The 22,527-nt window shown below is 40.4% G+C and overlaps 1 protein-coding gene across 2 annotated transcripts in view; it reads left to right on the top strand.

Moving 5' to 3' along the window:
* LOC309547466 (phospholipid-transporting ATPase IK-like) overlaps positions 1-22,527 on the top strand; it is a 269,016-nt gene that overhangs the window by 167,040 nt on the left and 79,449 nt on the right. For both annotated transcript variants that reach the window (XM_082247329.1, XM_082247328.1), the window contains exons 21-22: positions 187-295; positions 4,761-5,031. In XM_082247329.1, coding sequence (XP_082103455.1) covers positions 187-295; positions 4,761-5,031 — 380 coding nt within the window. The remainder of the gene's footprint in view (positions 1-186; positions 296-4,760; positions 5,032-22,527) is intronic.

Raw genomic sequence — 22,527 nt, 5'->3', positions numbered from 1 at the left:
GTGCTGTACGCACTGGTACAAATATGCTCCTTGCACTGGTGCTGTACTTTACATTCGTTCAGTTGCTCTTTGAATCTATCGCATTTATATTTAGTCCTCCAATTCTTCTCTGCCTTTGTATCTCTCATATTTTCTTTTGTTCCCTATATGTAGACTGCACTAAACTCCAATATTGTCATTATTCAGGTACCTACTGGAAAATGGCTTGAATAGCATGGAGAACAATATGACAGGAGGATCCCAAATAGGACAACAAAGTAGCAGCAAAGCATTAGTTGTCACTGGAGACTTTTTGGTAAGATTATCCACTATTTATGTATACCTAAGATTCACGGGAATACATTTAGTAGTTTTATTTTGTGACCATTCTATTTTTACTTATTCCTACTTTGCCCCAATTTTATTTTATTCTAGATGGTACTTTCCTCCAGCGGGGCACCAAATAAGTAACATTAGAGAAACCTAAAAGTAACATTTTAGGCTGCTTTCATACATAAAATGTTTAAAATTTGTACTTACTTATGATGCTTTTGCTATGACAATGACATATGCCTTTTTTATACAATTTTTTACAGCGGAAATAATTATCACAACATTTGCATTAAAATCTATATTACGCTACATCACAAAATCAAATAAAATGTATTAATAACAAATTGTATACACATAAAAAGGCCCCTTTCACACAACGTCAGTTGTCATCCGTTTTTCGTCAGTTGTCATCCGTTTTTCGTCAGTTGTCATCCGTTTTTCGTCAGTTGTTATCCGTTTTTCATCAGTTGTTATCCGTCTTTCATCCGTTTTTACATAGAGATGCATTGATGTCCGTTTTTCATCTGTCAACGGATGGATGAAAAACGGACAAACGGACAGCGTGTGTGAAAGGGGCCTAACAAATGCAATTAGTTTCATGGCATGCCTTCTAGTGGCAGAACTGAATAAATATGGCCTGCTGCAAAATCAGTAGTAAATGCTTTAACTGTATGTCAATATATTCACTTAATTTTTTCATTGAAACCTCATTTGGTCAGAAAATTAGTAGTAAAAGGACTAATGAGTCTAAATATTTTATTGGCATACATAATTCGGATGCAACCTCTTTGAAGATACAGGGTAAAGAGTATATTATAAGGGCAGAGAAAGGTGGTGATAAACTTTCTAAGCTGTGCAAGAGGAATTTTTTATTTTATTTTTACACACCAGGGTTCCAGCTTGTATAACATTTGAATGGGATGTTACTCATTGCTACTGTATGGATGAAATTACTTCCTCCTATACAGCAGGGAATTGAGAAGGTATCGAGGAGAAAAAATATATATTTTATGCTACATTGTGATAACTGTTGTTTTACGTTGTAAAAATGTTTTTAATGTTTTATATGTATATTTTTGTATTGCACAATGAAGTTGTATATGTTTAACCACTTTACCACCGGAGTATTTTCCTGCTTTACGTCCAGGCCACTTTTTGCAACTTGGCACTGTGCGACTTTAACTGACAATTGCGCGGTCATGCAACCCTGTACCCAACTTTACGTCCTTTGATCACCTGTGCGACATTGTGGCGGACAGATCGGACCCCTAACTGACATTTTTGACACTTTTGGGGGTACCAGTGCTCCCGAGATGGGCTGTGTGTGACCACAGAATCACACAGCGCAGGGGGGCCCTGCCCTCCTGCTCCCTCCTTACTGGTTTTTATAGATAACATACAATGGGCACATAATGTAATCTAACACAGGGGATTATAGCAAGACAAAAAGTGGCTTTACAACCACTTTAACGCCTTCATTATTTAACCACTTGCCGACCGCTCACTGAGTTGGTACTGCGGCAAAGTGGCTCGTTATCGTCTGGCGATGTAGACCTACATCACCAGACTCTCCCCACTCTCTGCGGCATGCGCGCGCCTGCCGGAGGCTCGCTCCCACTGTATTCAGACACAGAGGGAGTCGGGCCAGGGGAGGAGAGGCGGTGATCACCGCAGCTCTCCCCCAATCGTCGGGGATCGAGTGAGGAAATCCACCCACTTGTGTAAACAAAGCGGGCGGATCTCCTATGTGACAGGCAGGGACAGATTACAGGATTCAGCATAGCTGAACCTGCGATCTGTGTCTGTGTCACACAATCCCCTCTCCCCACACACGTCAGTAAGCATGAGGCATACATTTAACCCCTTGATCACCAATAAATTTAACCCCTTCCCTGCCAGTGTCATTATTACAGTAACAGTGCATATTTATAGCACTGATTACTGTAGTAATGTCACTGGTACCCCCAAAAGTGTCAAAAATGTCAGTCAAGGGTCCGATCTGTCCACTGCAATGTCGCAGTCCCGCAAAAAAAATCGCAGATCGCCGCCATTACTAGTAAAAATAAATAAACAATAAAAATGACAAATCTTTCCCGTAATTAGTAAACGCGATAACTTTTGCGCAAACCAATCAAAATACGCTTATTGTGATTTTTTTTTTTACCAAAAATATGTAGCAGAAAACAAATTGGCCTGAAATGTTAAAAAAAATTAGTTTTTTACATTATTTTTTGGGAATGTTATATATCAGAATGTAAAAATATATATATTTTTTTCAAAATTGTCGCTCTTTTATTTAAAAAATAAAAATCGCAGAGGTGATCAAATACCACCAAAAGAAAGCTCTATTTGTGGGGGAAAAAGGACATAAATGAATTTGGGTACAGTGTCGCATGAGCGCGCAATTGTCAGTTAAAGTAACGCAGTGCTGAATCACAAAATATAGCCTGGTCAGGAATGGGGTAAAATCTTCCGGTCTTAATAGGCTCATTGAGAATTTTTTTGTCAAAGACATGTAGCTAAATACATTTTGGCCTAAATATATGACAAAAATTGAATATATTGGATATTTTTTAACTGTCAAAGTAGAAAATGTCAATTTTTTCGCAAAATTTTCGCTCTTTTTTTATTATCGCAAAAAATGAAAAGTGCAGAGGTGATCAAATACCACCAAAAGGAAGCTTTGTTTGTGGGAAAAAAAGGATGTAAATTTTGTTTGGGTACAGTGTTGCATGACCGCGCAATTGTCAGTTAAAGTCGCGAAGTACCAAGTTGCAAAAAGTGGCCTGGACGTAATGCAGGAAAATCCTCCGGTGGTAAAGTGGTTAAAGTAAAAAAACTTCCACTGTCTTTGCTTCTCCCCACCTCTCTAAACACTTACCTGACACCACTCTCAATCCAGCATGTCCCTGTCAGCAGCCCTGCTCTGCTCTCTTTCTAGATTCACGTGCTTTACTAAGAGCATGCTGCTGTCAGTCAAAACCAGTAAGGAGGGAGCAGGAGGGCAGGGCCCACCTGCAATGTGTGATTCTGTGGTCACATACAGCCCATCTTGGGAGCACAAGCGCTAGCAGGGGGACCCCAGAAAATACATTTCGGGGCCACTCTTTGCAGTAATATTGCACAAAGCAGGTAAGTATAACATGTTTGTTATTTTAATAATAATTAAAAAAAAAAGAAACATAAGCCTGTGCAATAACTTTAATCATAGTTCCTGACTTTCTAAGTTGGAAAAATTGGACAAGTTATAGCACAAAGTATGTAGGCAAAGGACAGACCATCTTATTAAGGAGGTCATATTTGGAAGATAGATGTTAAAAGTTGTAAAATACTTTTGATAGTTAAATACATTAGTTTTGAGGTGTATAGAGCACCTCATTCCAAAAAGATGAGGAGGAAAGATGGATTTGGATCCAAAGTAAGCACAGTCCCTCTAAATGAGGGACAGTTATGAGGTATGGGTTAATGATCATGTGGGATTATTTAATGTTTCTATATATTGGTATATGGGTAAAAGATTTGTCATTGTTTGGGAAAGCTCTGTGCCTTGTGCAAAACATGTCAGAATAGAATTTGTTCCTGATGACTATTTTAGTAAAGGAAGAATACTGAAGTGAACCAAGCCAGCACCTGATATGCGATTGTGGAGTATGAAGTGTGATCTCGCCTAGAGCAGCATGTGAAATATTTGACATTATCTAGTTATTTTTGTTGCATTTAGATCCCAGTGTGTTGCTAACATTGCTTATTTATTGTCTTTGTATTGCCACAACTACTCATTTGTGACCCACATGTCACAGGTGCCCATTTGCTGCCCATGTATGGGCACCTGGAGCAGCAACACAGGTGTTCCTACTCTAGTGGGCATACCTTTTAGCTTGGGGATCTGGTAATCTTACTGATTATCCTACTGATTAGATTTCTTGGAAAGTTTCAGAGTTCCTAGGCTGTTACTAAAGCTTTATAGTGCTTTATATACTGAAAGCTAAACACACAACTAATGTTCACTATCTTTAGACAGTGAACATATGAAAAGCATCCTTATTTAAATATTGATTCGTCATAGGTTTGCTTTTCTTTGTCTCTAATTGGCAAGCTTACCCTAAACATTATTTTAAAATCATGGCTTAAGCTTCTGACTAGAATCGCTCTGGTTAAAAAGGCAGAAAGTTTGCAGCACAATGCCCTTAGTATGCATTTTGGTGCCCAGGCATATTGTTACTATCATCATGTGCTCACAGGCCAAGTATGTTGCAATATGCATGTAATACAATATGTTGTTCTGAAATATAATAGGCTTTGTAAGCCTATTAAACACGTATTCTTGTTACTTCTGTTGTTAATAATAAAGACATGATTACAGTTATATTATGTTTTAAGATTGAAATATAATATTATTAATAGTGTTAAATATACTACAGCTTATTATGTCTGAAAATATCTTCCAGAGTGATTTTATGACCTCATACGAAAACCAGACTGAAGAAATGTCCATATGGAAGAAACTGATTTTGTTTCTGAGAAGAAAGAAGCAAACCGATTGTAAATCTAGCCAAAGAACAAGAAAGCTGGTTGAGATGGCATGTCAATACCAATCGGTTATTTGCTGTCGAATGACACCAAAACAAAAAGCCAGCATTGTGCAGTTGGTAAAAACAAACAAGAAGGTCACCACTCTTGCTATTGGAGATGGGGGAAATGATGTCAACATGCTAAAAAGTAAGAGACGAATGAGTAAATGTATGTATCCACATTGGGGGAAAATAATTTGATCCCCTGCAGATTTGGTAAGTTTGCCACTTACACAGAAATTAAGGGTCTATAATTGTTATCATAGGTGTATTTTAAATGATAAAGACAGAATATCAACCAAAAATCCAGAGAAAAAAAACACATAAAACTAATGCTATAAATTAAGTTGCAGTTCAGCGAGTAAAATAAATATTTGATCCCCAAGCAAAACATGACTTAGTACTTGGTGAAGAAACCCTTGTTGGCAAGCACAGAGGTAAGATGTTTCTTGTAGTTGGTGATCAGGTTTGCACACATCTCAGGAGGGATTTTGTTCCACTCTTCTTTACAGATCTTCTCTAAATCCTAAAGGTTTCTAGGCTGTCTCTTGGCAACCAGTAGTTTCAGCTCCCTCCATAAATTTTCTATAGGATTAAGGTCTGGAGACTGACTAGGCCACTCCATGATATTAATGTGCTTCTGCTTGAGCCATTCCTTTGTTGTCTTGGCAGTATGTTTTTTGGTCATTGTCATTCTGCAAGACCCATCCACGAACCACGACTTCAATGTTCTGGCTGAGGGAAGAAGGTTCTCATCCAAGATTTAACAATATTTTTACAATACATGGCCTGGGTAGGTTGGGTGTTCTTAGGGTCATAGTCAGCATTTTTCTTCCTCCAAACACAGCAAGTCAAGGTAATGCCAAAGAGCTTAATTTTGGTCTCATCTGACCACAGCACTTTCTCCAAATCCTTCTCTGAATCATTTAGATGTTCATTGACCTGACTGTACATGTGCCTTCTTGAGGAGGGGGACTCACCATCTTTGGAAGGAGAAAAATGCTGACTATGACCATAAGAACACAATCCCTACAGTCAAGCACTGAGGTGGAAACATTATTCTTTGGAGCTGTTTCTCTGCTAAGGGTACAGACTGACTTTGCCGCATTGAAGGGTCAATGGATGGGGCCATGTATTGTAAAATCTTGGATGAGAACCTTCTTCCCTCAGCCAGAACACTAAAGATGGGTCATGGCTGGGTCTTTCAGCATGACAATTACCAAAAACATACCACCAAAGCAACATAGGAGTGGCTCAAGAAGAAGCATATTAAGGTCATGAAGTGGCCTACCCAGTCTCCAGACCCTAATCCTATAAACAAATTATGGAGGGAGCTGAAACATTAAGGATTTACAGAAGATCTGCAAAAAAGAGTGGAACAAAATTCCTCCTGAGATGTGTGCAAACCTGGCCAATAACTACAAGAAATGCCCAACTTCTGTGCTTGCCAACAAGGGTTTCTCCACCAAGTACTAGTCATGCCTTGCTTGGGGATAAAATACTTATTTTACTCACTGAACTGCAATTCAATTTATAATATTTGTTATATGTGTTTTTCTGGATTTTTGGTTTCTGTCTCTATTATTTAAAATACACCTATGATAAAAATTATAGACCCTTCATTTCTTTGTAGTGGGCAAACTTACAAAATCTGCAGGTGATAAAACAATCATATGTGCATGTGTGTCTGTAGTGAAACCCTTTTATGAAATATGTAACCTAAAGAACTAAGTTGCATCAAAGCTGAACTCCAGGTAAGTATCTGAATTTTAACCTTCACAGCTTGGTGAACACACCCCTAGCCTGCTAAATGGACAGTGAATGAGTATAAGTTGCAGCACACCAAATATGTCATCTCAGCAATCTCTCCTGTATCTTTAGTGTCAGCACGTGTAAACATGGCCTGATTGCCTAAAAATGCCAAACCCTTCTTTCTTATGAGTCTTTGGGGAATTACACATGGCTAATTGGGGAGACAAATTGTGTGAAAGACAGGTATAAAGTGCCGCATGTATATAGAGTGTGCTGATCCTGCTGATGGCATGGATAATGGGGAGTGAGCTGTGGTTGCTGGAATGTAGATCTTACTGGTGACATGATTAATGGGGAGGGAGCTGTATGTGCTAGAGTGTAGATCTCACTGGTAAAAAGATTAATATGGAGGGAGCTGTATGTGCTAGAGTGTAGATATCACTGGTGAAATGATTAATGGGGAGGGAGCTGTATGTGCTAGAGTGTAGATCTCACTGGTGAAATGATTAATGGGGAGGGAGCTGTATGTGCTAGAGTGTAGATCTCACTGTTGGCATGAAAAATGGGGAGTGAGTTGTGTTTGCTGGAGTGTGGATTTCATAGTTGGTATGAATAATGGGGAGCGAGCTGTGTGCGCTGGAGTATTGATCTCACCGGTGACATTGGTAGTGAGAAGTGAGCTGTGTGTGCTGGAGTGTAAATCTCACCCGTGGCATTGATAATGAAGAAAAAGCTGTGTGTGCTGGAGTGTAGATCTCACTGGTTGCATAGACAATGGGGAGTGAGCTGTGTGTGCTAGAGGGTAGATCTCATTGGTGGCATGAATAATGGGGAGGGAGTTGTGTTTGCTGGAGTGTGGATTTCATAGTTGGCATGAATAATGGGGAACGAGCTGTGTGCGCTGGAGTGTTGATCTCACCCGTGGCATTGGTAGTGAGAAGTGAGCTGTGCGAACTGGAGTGTAGATCTCACTGGTGGCATGGACAATGGGGAGTGAGCTGTGTGTGCTAGAGTGTAGATCTCATTGGTGGCATGACTAATGGGGAGTCAGTTGTGTTTGCTGGAGTGTGGATTTCATAATTGGCATGAATAATGGGGAGCGAGCTGTGTGCACTGGAGTGTTGATCTCACTAGTGGCATTGGTAGTGAGAAGTGAGCTTTGTGTGCTGGAGTGTAGATCTCACATGTGGCATGGACAATGGGAAGTGAGCTGTGTGTAGATGAGTGTAGATCTCCCTGGTGACATGGATACTAGGGAGTGAATTGCGTGTGCTGGAGTGTGAATCTCATTGGAGATATGGATACTGGGGAGAGAGCGGTGTGTCCTGGAGTGTAGATCTCACTGGTGGCATGGATAATGAAGAATGAGCTGTGTGTGCTGGAGTGTGGATCTCACTGGTGGCATGGACAATGGGGAGTGAGCTGTGTGTGCTGGAATGTATATCTCACTAGTGGCATGAATAATTTAGAATGAGCGCTGTGTGCTGGAGTGTAGATCTCACGGGTGGCATGGACAATGGGGAGTGAGCTGTGTGTGCTTGAGTGTAGATCTCATTGGTGGCATGGATAATGGGGAGAGAGCTGTGTGTGAATGAGTGTAGATCTCCCTGGTGACATGGATACTGGGGATTGAACTGTGTGTGCTGAAGTGTGAATCTCACTGGTGACATGGATACTGGGTGATATCACTACAGGTATGAATAGGGTTTTGTGCATTACAGTGCGTTCTGCTAATGATACTGGGACAGAGTTGTCCCATGCTGGATATTTGCGGACATTTGTGATTCATTCAGCTGCTTTATATGAACCATTTCTATTTTCCTACTTTTGTATTGTAGCAAAGATTTATCCTTAAAGGGTATCTAAAACCAAAAAACAAACATTTAATCTTGTAAAAAAATATGTATTAAAACCCGTGCTAAATAAATATAAAGTTGTGTCACCTGCAGCTGCTGCTCACATAGGTAAAAACCAAGAAAGTTGTAAGATATACTAAAACAGCACTACCAGGCGTGTGCAAGGTGATAAAATATAAGTAATATACAAATTGCAAAATATAAATAGTAAAGTGCACTGGTGACAAATTCTGAACTATCCAAAATCATTCATAAAAATGACAATAAATATAAATAATGAATCAATAAATATGCAAAGGTGCAATTAAATTCATAAATAGTGCATAAGTGCCAAAGTGCTAAATCATAGTTACATAGTAGGTGAGGTTGAATAAAGACAATAGTCCATCCAGTTCAACCTGTGTAGGTGTGTGTGGCTGTAATCCTCTCACATAGCCCTGAATGTTCTGATCCTTGAGATGTACGTCTAAGAGTCTTTTGAAAGCCACCATACTTCCCACAGAAACCACCTCTTGTGGTAGAGAATTCCACAATCTTGTAGCCCTAACAGTAAAGAACCCCCCACGTTGCCTGAGGTTAAAACGCTTCTCCTCTAATCGCATTGTATGCCCTCGAGTCCTCATGCAATCCCTTCGACTGAATAGCTGTTTTTCTATGCCGAGATCCCCATTGAGATATTTATAAATTGCTATCATGTCCCCCCTCAGGCGTCTCTTCTCCAGGGAGAATAAATCAAGCGATTGCAGACGTTCTTCATAATTAAGGTCCTCCAATCCCCTAATCAGTTTAGTTGCCCTTCTCTGGACTCTCTCCAGCTCCAACACATCCCTCCTGAGGACTGGCGACCAGAACTGGACAGAATACTCCAGATGTGGTCGGACCAGAGTTTTATAAAATGGAAGGATTATAGTCTTATCTCTGGAATACATCCCTTTCTTTATGCATGCTAATATTCTGCTGGCTTTGGCAGCTGCCGCTTGACATTGCATGCTATTGCTTAATCTATCATCAACCAAGAAACCCAGATCTTTCTCCATTTTTGATTCCCCCCCTAACGTGTATTGTGCTTTTATGTTTTTAGTCCCCAAGTGCAAAACCTTACCCTTCTCAACATTAAACCTCATTTGCCATGTTGTTGGCCACTCTGTTATTTTGTCCAGGTCATTCTGTAGGATATCTGCTTCATGCTGTGCAGTTATTGCCCTGCCCAATTTTGTGTCCTCTGCAAAAACTGATATTGAACTACTGATCCCGTCCTCAATGCTGTTTATGAATAAATTGAACAAGGTTGGTCCCAGGACTGAGCCTTGGGGGACCCCGCTTACCACCTCAGACCAGTCTGAGTATGCGCATTTTATTACCACCCTTTGGACACACCCTTTTAGCCAGTTCCGTATCCTAGAGCAAACCCTGCTGTCGATACCTGCAGACCTTATTTTATAAATTAAGCGCTTGTGGGGAACTGTATCAAAAGCCTTAGCGAAATCCAGGTATACCACATCCACTGGTCTGCCCCTATCTAGCTCACAGCTCACCTCCTCGTAGAATGTTAAGAGATTGGTTTGACAAGAACGCCCATTTGTAAACCCGTGCTGATTACTGCTGATGATGTTGTTGTCTTTAGCAAACTCTACGATATAGTCCCTTATCACCCCCTCCAGAAGTTTACATACTATCAATGTCAAACTGACAGGCCTAAAATTTCCCAGGGCATGCCTCTGCCCCTTTTTGAATATCGGTATCACGTTAGCTTTCCTCCAATCCCCTGGTACATTTCCTGTCATAATACTGTCAGCAAAGATCAGGAACAGTGGTCTAGATATAACCTTACTGAGTTCTTTGAGTACTCTCGGATGTACGCCATCCGGGCCTGGTGATTTATTTGTGTTCATTTTATCCAGCCTTTCCCTGATTTCACCCTCTGTTAGCCATATTACTATATATTACATATATTACTACTAACCATACAGTCATGGTCAGTGTACCCCTCCTTTTCCTGTGTAAAGACTGACGAGAAAAAAACATTCAACACGGTTGATTTTTCAGTGTCCTCTGTAACCATCCTCCCATCATCGTTAATTATGTTTGCAATATGCTCTGCCCTAATTTTTTTGCTGTTGATATATTTAAAGAATTTTTTTTTTTTTTTTTTTTTTACTATCCTCCGCTATTTGTCTCTCAAAGTTGATTTTAGCCATTTTGATTTTGTGTTTACTTTTCTTATTTGCCTCCTTGTATTGCTCGAAAGCCGATACTGTGCCCTCTGCTTTAAATTTATTGAAGGCCATTTTTTTTCCCCTAATAAGTTTTTTAACGTTATGGTTTAGCCAGCCAGGTTTGGCTTTGTCTCTTCTAAATTTATTCCCCATAGGAATGTACTGCAAGATGCATTTGTTTAATATGTTCCTAAAGCATTCCCATTTTTCCTCCGTGGTCAGTGATCCCAGGGTTTGGTCCCAGTTTACCCTTTCCATCAATGAGCACAATTTTGGAAAGTTTGCCCTTCTGAAGTTTAGGGTTCTTATGTTCCCCACTTGCCTTGTTATATTGTTATTTACACTAAATGTGATCATCCTGTGATCGCTAGAGCCCAGGTTGTCCTGGACTCCTACCTCCGAGATTAGGTCTGGGTCATTAGTGATCAATAGATCCAGGACTGCATTTTCTCTAGTAGGAGAATCCACCAACTGTGGCATGTAGTTATCCTGTAAGGTTTTCGTGAATAGACGGGCCTTCTGTGAGTGTGCAGTCCCCTCTTCCCAGTCAATGTCGGGATAAGTGAAGTCCCCCAAAATGATGACTGATCCCAGTTTTGCCATTTTACCCAATAGTGATAAAAATTCCAGCTCTGCCTCCTCCCTTTGGTTGGGTGGCCTATAGCAAACCCCCACTATTACTTTTCCCTTTTCTTCTTCCCTATGGAGTTCTACCCCCACGGATTCTAACTCCATACTCATCCCCTCCGTAATATCACTCCTCTCTATCACCCTTACATTGTTCTTGACATAGAGAAATACCCCTCCCCCTCTTTTTCCTACCCTGTCCTTCCGGTACACCGAATACCCTTGGATGTGCAGTCCAAAAATATAGTCCATTTAAAATTAAATAAGGTGCTGAATAAAGTGCTTAAAGTGCTCCACACAGGTGCCAAGGTGCTTTCAAGGAGACCCTTTTGGGGATCCACTCACCAGACTTAAGATATATCTGAGCCTCAAGTATGCAGTGGTTTACCAACCAATGGCCAGTAGGGATGGATGGGTCAGCAGAGCCTTTTTACAACAGACCTGAGCCTCTATGTAAAGTCCCCCCTCAATCAGGTACTCAAAAGGTAAGGTACCTGATCGAGGGGGGACTTTACATAGAGGCTGGAGGTCTGTTGGAAAAAGGCTCTGCTGACCCATCCATCCCTACTGGCCATTGGTTGGTAAACCACTGCATACTTGAGGCTCAGATATATCTTAAGTCTGGTGAGTGGATCCCCAAAAGGGTCTCCTTGAAAGCACCTTGGCACCTGTGTGGAGCACTTCAAGCACTTTATTCAGCACCTTATTTAATTTTAAGTGGACTATATTTTTGGACTGCACATGATTTAGCACTTTGGCACTTATGCACTATTTATGAATTTAATTGCACCTTTGCATATTTATTGATTCATTATTTATATTTATTGTCATTTTTATGAATGATTTTGGATATTTCAGAATTTCAGAATTTGTCACCAGTGCACTTTACTATATATATTTTGCAATTTGTATATTACTTATATTTTATCACCTTACACATGCCTGGTAGCGCTGTATTAGTATATCTTACATCTTATAATATATTGCATCTTGCCAGTCTTTAGATTTGGTGATTTTGTACCAATTTCATCGATCATTCGATCAACTTGGGTACAACCAGCCTGCCTGATTTACTTGCGAATATCACTAGCTACTATAGCCGCTATTAATATTCACTGTCTTCTCCTGGCGGGGACGGCTTCCCCCCACTCCCCCTGACAATGTCTCAGCAGGAGGGATTCCCCTGCCTGAATGATTCCCCAATCACTGCAGACAATGCTAAAAGAAAGAAATTGGCACTGTCTATGGCCTGCCTTAGTTTTTATTTTTCAGGCTAAAAACATGCAGAGCAGTGTCCTTGTCACTTCCAGTGATATGAAAAGGATGCTCAAAGGACTTTAATCTCTATTCTGTATATTACTAGTCACATAAACCCATCATGTAATGGATATGAGCAAAGACAAACATGTTTTTAGTCCAGGCTAATAACCATGGGACAGGAAGTGTGTTATTTCCAGGATTACCAGGTAAAAATAAATGGAAAAAAACTAAAGGGAAAAATGAGTTCAGTGACCACATCTAAAGACTGGTAAGCTGCAATATATTAAATTTTTGGTTTTGGATTTAGATGCACTTTAATGACCACGTTACAGTTTTTGAATAGGCGCTGTATTATGTGACTGGTAAATATATCTCATCATTGGACTGAAAACACATAGAAATTCTTGTGGAAATGCTTCAGTTTATGGCTGGCTGATGCAAATGTCTTTAATGAACTATAACTACTGAAGGCTAGGATTACACTTCTGCATGTGGCTGCAGGAATCACTGTGATTTCCCCATCCACAGTGAAAATGCACTGCTCTTTGGAAATGCGCAAGGCTGCCATTTATTTGAATGGCATCCCCACATATTTAAAATCGCAGTGCAGGTACCGCAGGGAAATTGCATGTTCAAAACTATGCGATTTCCCTGCGGCTGTGTTTTTTAAAAGATGCATGGCAGCCCTTTCATTTGAAGAGGCTGCCGTGCCCATGCAAACGTGGCATGCAAAAACACACAGGTTCAAACCTAGCTTTAGGGTAGAAATTATTGCAAAATGCTTTTGAATGCCAGCTGATGGCAATCATTTTTTGTATACAGTCAGCTACACAGTTTTTGAGTAATCTTATGTAAACTTTGCTGAATAGAACCAAAACCTGAATGCTTTAAAGACCTACATGTATACTTCTGTGAAAATGCATACTACTGGAAAGTTTCTAACACAAGCTCTTGTTTTTGTAATTTTTTTCTACATGTATACCATTTTGATGTTAAGCTTTGTGGAGAGGTTTTGCATTGCTAATGAAAATTGCCGTTAAAAACCAACATGACTTAGAGGTCTGCTAATTGTGGCAAAAGTTTAATTTCTCTGATAATGAACGAGTTAAATTAAGGGCCCATTCACACTGGGATGCATGTGCTGTGTTGTGTTTTAACATGTGCTGAATTACCTTTCACTTTTTACAAATGTTACTAATTGTAAAGGAAACTTTAACTGACTTTTGTGGCTAATGCGTTTATGTGCATTGTGGTGCACCTACATACATTTACATGGTTGGTGCTGAAAAAAAAGTAGGGCATATTCTACTTTTTTGCAATGCATGGCAGTGCATATCAGCACAACGCACTGGTGTTACTTGTTGCTTTTGAAATACATTGCTTTTACAATGTACAGTATATGTGCGGGCACCAGCACATTTGGTGTGAATGGACCCTAAAGGTTTTCTGTAGTGTTGTGTGTTAATAACGGTAAGTACATTTGCATTACTCACAAACCACTATATTAATTAAATTGACAAACGCACTTATAGCCTTATTCTGATAGCCAACAAGCCATGTGCAAAGTACAATACAAGACAGAGTAACAGTTCAATGCCAATACGGCCATGCAGAATTCCTTAATATATCCATTGCAGTAAAAGAATAAGGGACTCACACAGTTCAAAACAGAATAGTTCAAGTTCACCTTTTAGCTGTAACAAGAAGCAGCACCTGGATTCAAACCTCCATACTGTATGAAACCCTATATACAGTGCCTTGCGAAAGTATTCAGCCCCCTTGAACTTTGCGACCTTTTGCCACATTTCAGGCTTCAAACAAAAAGATATAAAACTATAATTTTTTGTGAAGAATCAACAACAAGTGGGACACAATCATGAAATGGAACGAAATTTATTGGATATTTCAAACTTTGTTAACAAATAAAAAACTGAAAAATTGGGCATGCAAAATTATTCAGCCCCTTTACTTTCAGTGCAGCAAACGCTCTCCAGAAGTTCAGTGAGGATCTCTGAATGATCCAATGTTGACCTAAATGACTAATGATGATAAATAGAATCCACCTGTGTGTAATCAAGTCTCCGTATAAATGCACCTGCACTGTGATAGTCTCAGCGGTCCGTTTAAAGCGCAGAGAGCATCATGAAGAACATGGAACACACCAGGCAGGTCCGAGATACTGTTGTGGAGAAGTTTAAAGCCAGATTTGGATACAAAAAGATTTCCCAAGCTTTAAACATCACAGGAGCACTGTGCAAGCGATAATATTGAAATGGAAGGAGTATCAGACCACTGCAAATCTACGAAGACCTGGCCGTCCCTCTAAACTTTCAGCTCATACAAGGAGAAGACTGATCAGAGATGCAGCCAAGAGGCCCATGATCACTCTGGATGAACTGCAGAGATCTACAGCTGAGGTGGGAGACTCTGTCCATAGGACAACAATCAGTCGTATACTGCACAAATCTGGCCTTTATGGAAGAGTGGCAAGAAGAAAGCCATTTCTTAAAGATATCCATAAAAAGTGTCGTTTAAAGTTTGTCACAAGCCACCTGGGAGACACACCAAACATGTGCAAGAAGGTGCTCTGGTCAGATGAAACCAAAATCGAACTTTTTGGCAACAATGCAAAACGTTAAGTTTGGCGTAAAAGCAACACAGCTCATCACCCTGAACACACCATCCCCACTGTCAAACATATTGGTGGCAGCATCATGGTTTGGGCCTGCTTTTCTTCAGCAGGGACAGGGAAGATGGTTAAAATTGATGGGAAGATGGATGGAGCCAAATACAGGACCATTCTGGAAGAAAACCTGATGGAGTCTGCAAAAGACCTGAGACTGGGACGGAGATTTGTCTTCGAACAAGACAATCATCCAAAACATAAAGCAAAATATACAATGGAATGGTTCACAAATAAACATCTCCAGGTGTTAGAATGGCCAAGTCAAAGTCCAGACCTGAATCCAATCGAGAATCTGTGGAAAGAACTGAAAACTGCTGTTCACAAACTTCCAACATCCAACCTCACTGAGCTGGAGCTGTTTTGCAAGGAGGAATGGGCAAATATTTCAGTCTCGATGTGCAAAACTGATAGAGACATACCCCAAGCGACTTACAGCTGTAATCGCAGCAAAAGGTGGCGCTACAAAGTATTAACTTAAGGGGGCTGAATAATTTTGCACGCCCAATTTTTCTGTTTTTTTATTTGTTAAAAAAGTTTGAAATATCCAATAAATTTAGTTCCACTTCATGATTGTGTCCCACTTGTTGTTGATTCTTCACAAAAAATTACAGTTTGATATCTTTATGTTTGAAGCCTGAAATGTGGCAAAAGGTCGAAAAGTTCAAGGGGGCCAAATACTTTGGCAAGGCACTGTATGTACTGATTCTCAGTTAAGGAACATGACAATGGACAGATGTGTTTCATCAAGAACACTTGACAGTTGGCTAGGACCAGTGCTTTAAGTGGCCCAAAAGAGGTGCCGGTACTCTATTATAGCTTATAAATCCCCCCCCCACCCCACATCAGGGTCCCCACAGAGCACCCCCCTGGCCTGGGCTAGGACTCCGGAGCAGGGGGACTCACTGTTGGTGACTGGTCTGGCTCTGGAGTAGGAAATATTCTTGGGGGGGCAATTGAGGGCGCAGATGTCCAAAATGAGCGTACTAGTACGCTAAGGCGCACGGAGAGGTGGCGGTATGCTCAAGAGCCATATTTGGAAGTGGCGGTACTGAGTACCAGTGCATACCGGCCCACTTAAAGCACTGGCTAGGACTAAAAATTATTTCTAAAATAATGTTTCCCTGTCATGTTTCTGTACTGGTTTTGATATAGATTAGCAAAGCTCAGAGGTCCAAGTCTCATGTGCGGTGTCTTTTTTTTTTTTTTACTATGGTTATGTAAAGTAAAGTTATTACATGAATATATAGAGCACATAGTGCTCAAAAATATTTTGGGACTTTGTGTGAGATATGGCCAATGGGCACATGATGTTGTTATGTGATGTTCAATATACCTAGGCTGGTAAGCACAAAAAAAAAAAAAGGTATAGAATCAATTAACATCGTGTGTTTTAATATTGTATAAATGGCAATTGACAATGTTATAGATACAATACAATGGAGGTAAAAAGGGTTTGCATATAAAATTGATACAAAGTTGTAACACAAATAATTGAACATAAAAGAAAATATTACAAAACATTCGAGTATATCTGGTAATGCTTGTAGATGAATTGTTTGCCTCTTAATCTCGACGCGTTTCGTGAAATATTATTCACTTCCTCAGGAGCAGGCATGGTCTTAGCATCTAAAAAATATATATACAAATGTAGTATGATATCAAAAATAAAAGAATGTTTTAGGTTGTTAGTGTAAGGAAAAAAGAACTTACACTTATGATATCGAATGTCAGTCAGGTAATGGGATCGCCCGGAATTGAGTCCCAAATGGGAACTGAGAGAGCAGTCTCCACAAACACAGTCAAAGCACAAGATCCATAGTGTGGTGAAGAAATTGGGAAGAGGTATTGAAGGGCTCGATTTAGAATTGTCATGACACTGTGCGAAAAATATATATGCATATATGTATAAATCAAGCCATTGATCCACATATAAGGTTAGTAAGTATGAATTAGTAAAGGAAAAAGGGAGCCCAAACCATATGAAGAAAGTGAAACCAGTAATGGTACCAGAAAATGAGGTGGAAGTGTATAGCTAGGAAATAGCCATAACCAATGGAAAAACATGCATAAAAAGTGTTAAAAAGTACCCATGGAAGACACCCCTAGAACACCAAAGAAAATCTTCAAAAAGTGAAAAATAAATAAGGTGAAGTGACTGACACCAGTGGTAGAAAACAAATCCCACAAGTGAAAAAACTGAATTGTGAAAGTAACAGTGATAGAAGAAAATATAGGAGCAGGTGAATAAAGTAAGTGAAAGCACCTACGCTGAGACTGGGCGGGAGACGGCCCTCAGCGTCACAATGCTGTTCAGCATACAGGGAGTCCATCAGGCAAACAATTGTTGCCCGAAGCGGTCTCCCTCAAATGAACGCTGGTGGAGTCACGTGCGGGGACGCCAACAGCGTGTGACGTCAACCCCGCACGGATGGATGTGACGCCGATGCGTCGCGGCCGCGACCGAAGGTCCCGCCCCCACCTCGGCACACAGCCAGAGGGGAGAGGGAGAAGAACGGACACGGGCGGGGCCCATCGCAGTTCCCATCTGTAGACCACACGGGAGACACACACCTCCCTATGGCATGAGTGGAAAGATGGAATGATCGGAAACAGTATGGAATAACATGCACAATACATATACAAAACCCAGAACATTAATATATCCTGTAAATTGTGGTGCCAATATACATAATAACATGTTGGGTAACAATAATGAAACCATTGGTGACACATCTCCATCCCTAGATCAATCTAATAATGGGAGAAGGGGGGGGGGAAACAATGGGGGGGGAAGGAAAGAAGGGAGGGGGGGGGGAGGAAAGGAACAGGGGAGGAAAATGGGAAGACGTCAAGGGTAGGTGGGACTTTATATGAGACTCCTGCCTAGAGTCTCCATCCCTGTGTATACATGAATATATAGAGCACATAGTGCTCAAAAATATTTTGGGACTTTGTGTGAGATATGGCCAATGGGCACATGATGTTGTTATGTGATGTTCAATATACCTAGGCTGGTAAGCACAAAAAAAGGTATAGAATCAATTAACATCGTGTGTTTTAATATTGTATAAATGGCAATTGACAATGTTATAGATACAATACAATGGAGGTAAAAAGGGTTTGCATATAAAATTGATACAAAGTTGTAACACAAATAATTGAACATAAAAGAAAATATTACAAAACATTCGAGTATATCTGGTAATGCTTGTAGATGAATTGTTTGCCTCTTAATCTCGACGCGTTTCGTGAAATATTATTCACTTCCTCAGGAGCAGGCATGGTCTTAGCATCTAAAAAATATATATACAAATGTAGTATGATATCAAAAATAAAAGAATGTTTTAGGTTGTTAGTGTAAGGAAAAAAGAACTTACACTTATGATATCGAATGTCAGTCAGGTAATGGGATCGCCCGGAATTGAGTCCCAAATGGGAACTGAGAGAGCAGTCTCCACAAACACAGTCAAAGCACAAGATCCATAGTGTGGTGAAGAAATTGGGAAGAGGTATTGAAGGGCTCGATTTAGAATTGTCATGACACTGTGCGAAAAATATATATGCATATATGTATAAATCAAGCCATTGATCCACATATAAGGTTAGTAAGTATGAATTAGTAAAGGAAAAAGGGAGCCCAAACCATATGAAGAAAGTGAAACCAGTAATGGTACCAGAAAATGAGGTGGAAGTGTATAGCTAGGAAATAGCCATAACCAATGGAAAAACATGCATAAAAAGTGTTAAAAAGTACCCATGGAAGACACCCCTAGAACACCAAAGAAAATCTTCAAAAAGTGAAAAATAAATAAGGTGAAGTGACTGACACCAGTGGTAGAAAACAAATCCCACAAGTGAAAAAACTGAATTGTGAAAGTAACAGTGATAGAAGAAAATATAGGAGCAGGTGAATAAAGTAAGTGAAAGCACCTACGCTGAGACTGGGCGGGAGACGGCCCTCAGCGTCACAATGCTGTTCAGCATACAGGGAGTCCATCAGGCAAACAATTGTTGCCCGAAGCGGTCTCCCTCAAATGAACGCTGGTGGAGTCACGTGCGGGGACGCCAACAGCGTGTGACGTCAACCCCGCACGGATGGATGTGACGCCGATGCGTCGCGGCCGCGACCGAAGGTCCCGCCCCCACCTCGGCACACAGCCAGAGGGGAGAGGGAGAAGAACGGACACGGGCGGGGCCCATCGCAGTTCCCATCTGTAGACCACACGGGAGACACACACCTCCCTATGGCATGAGTGGAAAGATGGAATGATCGGAAACAGTATGGAATAACATGCACAATACATATACAAAACCCAGAACATTAATATATCCTGTAAATTGTGGTGCCAATATACATAATAACATGTTGGGTAACAATAATGAAACCATTGGTGACACATCTCCATCCCTAGATCAATCTAATAATGGGAGAAGGGGGGGGGGAAACAATGGGGGGGGAAGGAAAGAAGGGAGGGGGGGGGGAGGAAAGGAACAGGGGAGGAAAATGGGAAGACGTCAAGGGTAGGTGGGACTTTATATGAGACTCCTGCCTAGAGTCTCCATCCCTGTGTATACATGAATATATAGAGCACATAGTGCTCAAAAATATTTTGGGACTTTGTGTGAGATATGGCCAATGGGCACATGATGTTGTTATGTGATGTTCAATATACCTAGGCTGGTAAGCACAAAAAAAGGTATAGAATCAATTAACATCGTGTGTTTTAATATTGTATAAATGGCAATTGACAATGTTATAGATACAATACAATGGAGGTAAAAAGGGTTTGCATATAAAATTGATACAAAGTTGTAACACAAATAATTGAACATAAAAGAAAATATTACAAAACATTCGAGTATATCTGGTAATGCTTGTAGATGAATTGTTTGCCTCTTAATCTCGACGCGTTTCGTGAAATATTATTCACTTCCTCAGGAGCAGGCATGGTCTTAGCATCTAAAAAATATATATACAAATGTAGTATGATATCAAAAATAAAAGAATGTTTTAGGTTGTTAGTGTAAGGAAAAAAGAACTTACACTTATGATATCGAATGTCAGTCAGGTAATGGGATCGCCCGGAATTGAGTCCCAAATGGGAACTGAGAGAGCAGTCTCCACAAACACAGTCAAAGCACAAGATCCATAGTGTGGTGAAGAAATTGGGAAGAGGTATTGAAGGGCTCGATTTAGAATTGTCATGACACTGTGCGAAAAATATATATGCATATATGTATAAATCAAGCCATTGATCCACATATAAGGTTAGTAAGTATGAATTAGTAAAGGAAAAAGGGAGCCCAAACCATATGAAGAAAGTGAAACCAGTAATGGTACCAGAAAATGAGGTGGAAGTGTATAGCTAGGAAATAGCCATAACCAATGGAAAAACATGCATAAAAAGTGTTAAAAAGTACCCATGGAAGACACCCCTAGAACACCAAAGAAAATCTTCAAAAAGTGAAAAATAAATAAGGTGAAGTGACTGACACCAGTGGTAGAAAACAAATCCCACAAGTGAAAAAACTGAATTGTGAAAGTAACAGTGATAGAAGAAAATATAGGAGCAGGTGAATAAAGTAAGTGAAAGCACCTACGCTGAGACTGGGCGGGAGACGGCCCTCAGCGTCACAATGCTGTTCAGCATACAGGGAGTCCATCAGGCAAACAATTGTTGCCCGAAGCGGTCTCCCTCAAATGAACGCTGGTGGAGTCACGTGCGGGGACGCCAACAGCGTGTGACGTCAACCCCGCACGGATGGATGTGACGCCGATGCGTCGCGGCCGCGACCGAAGGTCCCGCCCCCACCTCGGCACACAGCCAGAGGGGAGAGGGAGAAGAACGGACACGGGCGGGGCCCATCGCAGTTCCCATCTGTAGACCACACGGGAGACACACACCTCCCTATGGCATGAGTGGAAAGATGGAATGATCGGAAACAGTATGGAATAACATGCACAATACATATACAAAACCCAGAACATTAATATATCCTGTAAATTGTGGTGCCAATATACATAATAACATGTTGGGTAACAATAATGAAACCATTGGTGACACATCTCCATCCCTAGATCAATCTAATAATGGGAGAAGGGGGGGGGGAAACAATGGGGGGGGAAGGAAAGAAGGGAGGGGGGGGGGAGGAAAGGAACAGGGGAGGAAAATGGGAAGACGTCAAGGGTAGGTGGGACTTTATATGAGACTCCTGCCTAGAGTCTCCATCCCTGTGTATACATGAATATATAGAGCACATAGTGCTCAAAAATATTTTGGGACTTTGTGTGAGATATGGCCAATGGGCACATGATGTTGTTATGTGATGTTCAATATACCTAGGCTGGTAAGCACAAAAAAAGGTATAGAATCAATTAACATCGTGTGTTTTAATATTGTATAAATGGCAATTGACAATGTTATAGATACAATACAATGGAGGTAAAAAGGGTTTGCATATAAAATTGATACAAAGTTGTAACACAAATAATTGAACATAAAAGAAAATATTACAAAACATTCGAGTATATCTGGTAATGCTTGTAGATGAATTGTTTGCCTCTTAATCTCGACGCGTTTCGTGAAATATTATTCACTTCCTCAGGAGCAGGCATGGTCTTAGCATCTAAAAAATATATATACAAATGTAGTATGATATCAAAAATAAAAGAATGTTTTAGGTTGTTAGTGTAAGGAAAAAAGAACTTACACTTATGATATCGAATGTCAGTCAGGTAATGGGATCGCCCGGAATTGAGTCCCAAATGGGAACTGAGAGAGCAGTCTCCACAAACACAGTCAAAGCACAAGATCCATAGTGTGGTGAAGAAATTGGGAAGAGGTATTGAAGGGCTCGATTTAGAATTGTCATGACACTGTGCGAAAAATATATATGCATATATGTATAAATCAAGCCATTGATCCACATATAAGGTTAGTAAGTATGAATTAGTAAAGGAAAAAGGGAGCCCAAACCATATGAAGAAAGTGAAACCAGTAATGGTACCAGAAAATGAGGTGGAAGTGTATAGCTAGGAAATAGCCATAACCAATGGAAAAACATGCATAAAAAGTGTTAAAAAGTACCCATGGAAGACACCCCTAGAACACCAAAGAAAATCTTCAAAAAGTGAAAAATAAATAAGGTGAAGTGACTGACACCAGTGGTAGAAAACAAATCCCACAAGTGAAAAAACTGAATTGTGAAAGTAACAGTGATAGAAGAAAATATAGGAGCAGGTGAAT

Source organism: Pelophylax lessonae (genome assembly GCF_965119305.1).
Source record: "Pelophylax lessonae genome assembly, chromosome: 1".
Taxonomy (NCBI): domain Eukaryota; kingdom Metazoa; phylum Chordata; class Amphibia; order Anura; family Ranidae; genus Pelophylax; species Pelophylax lessonae.
This window is presented reverse-complemented; position numbering and strand designations above follow the sequence as displayed.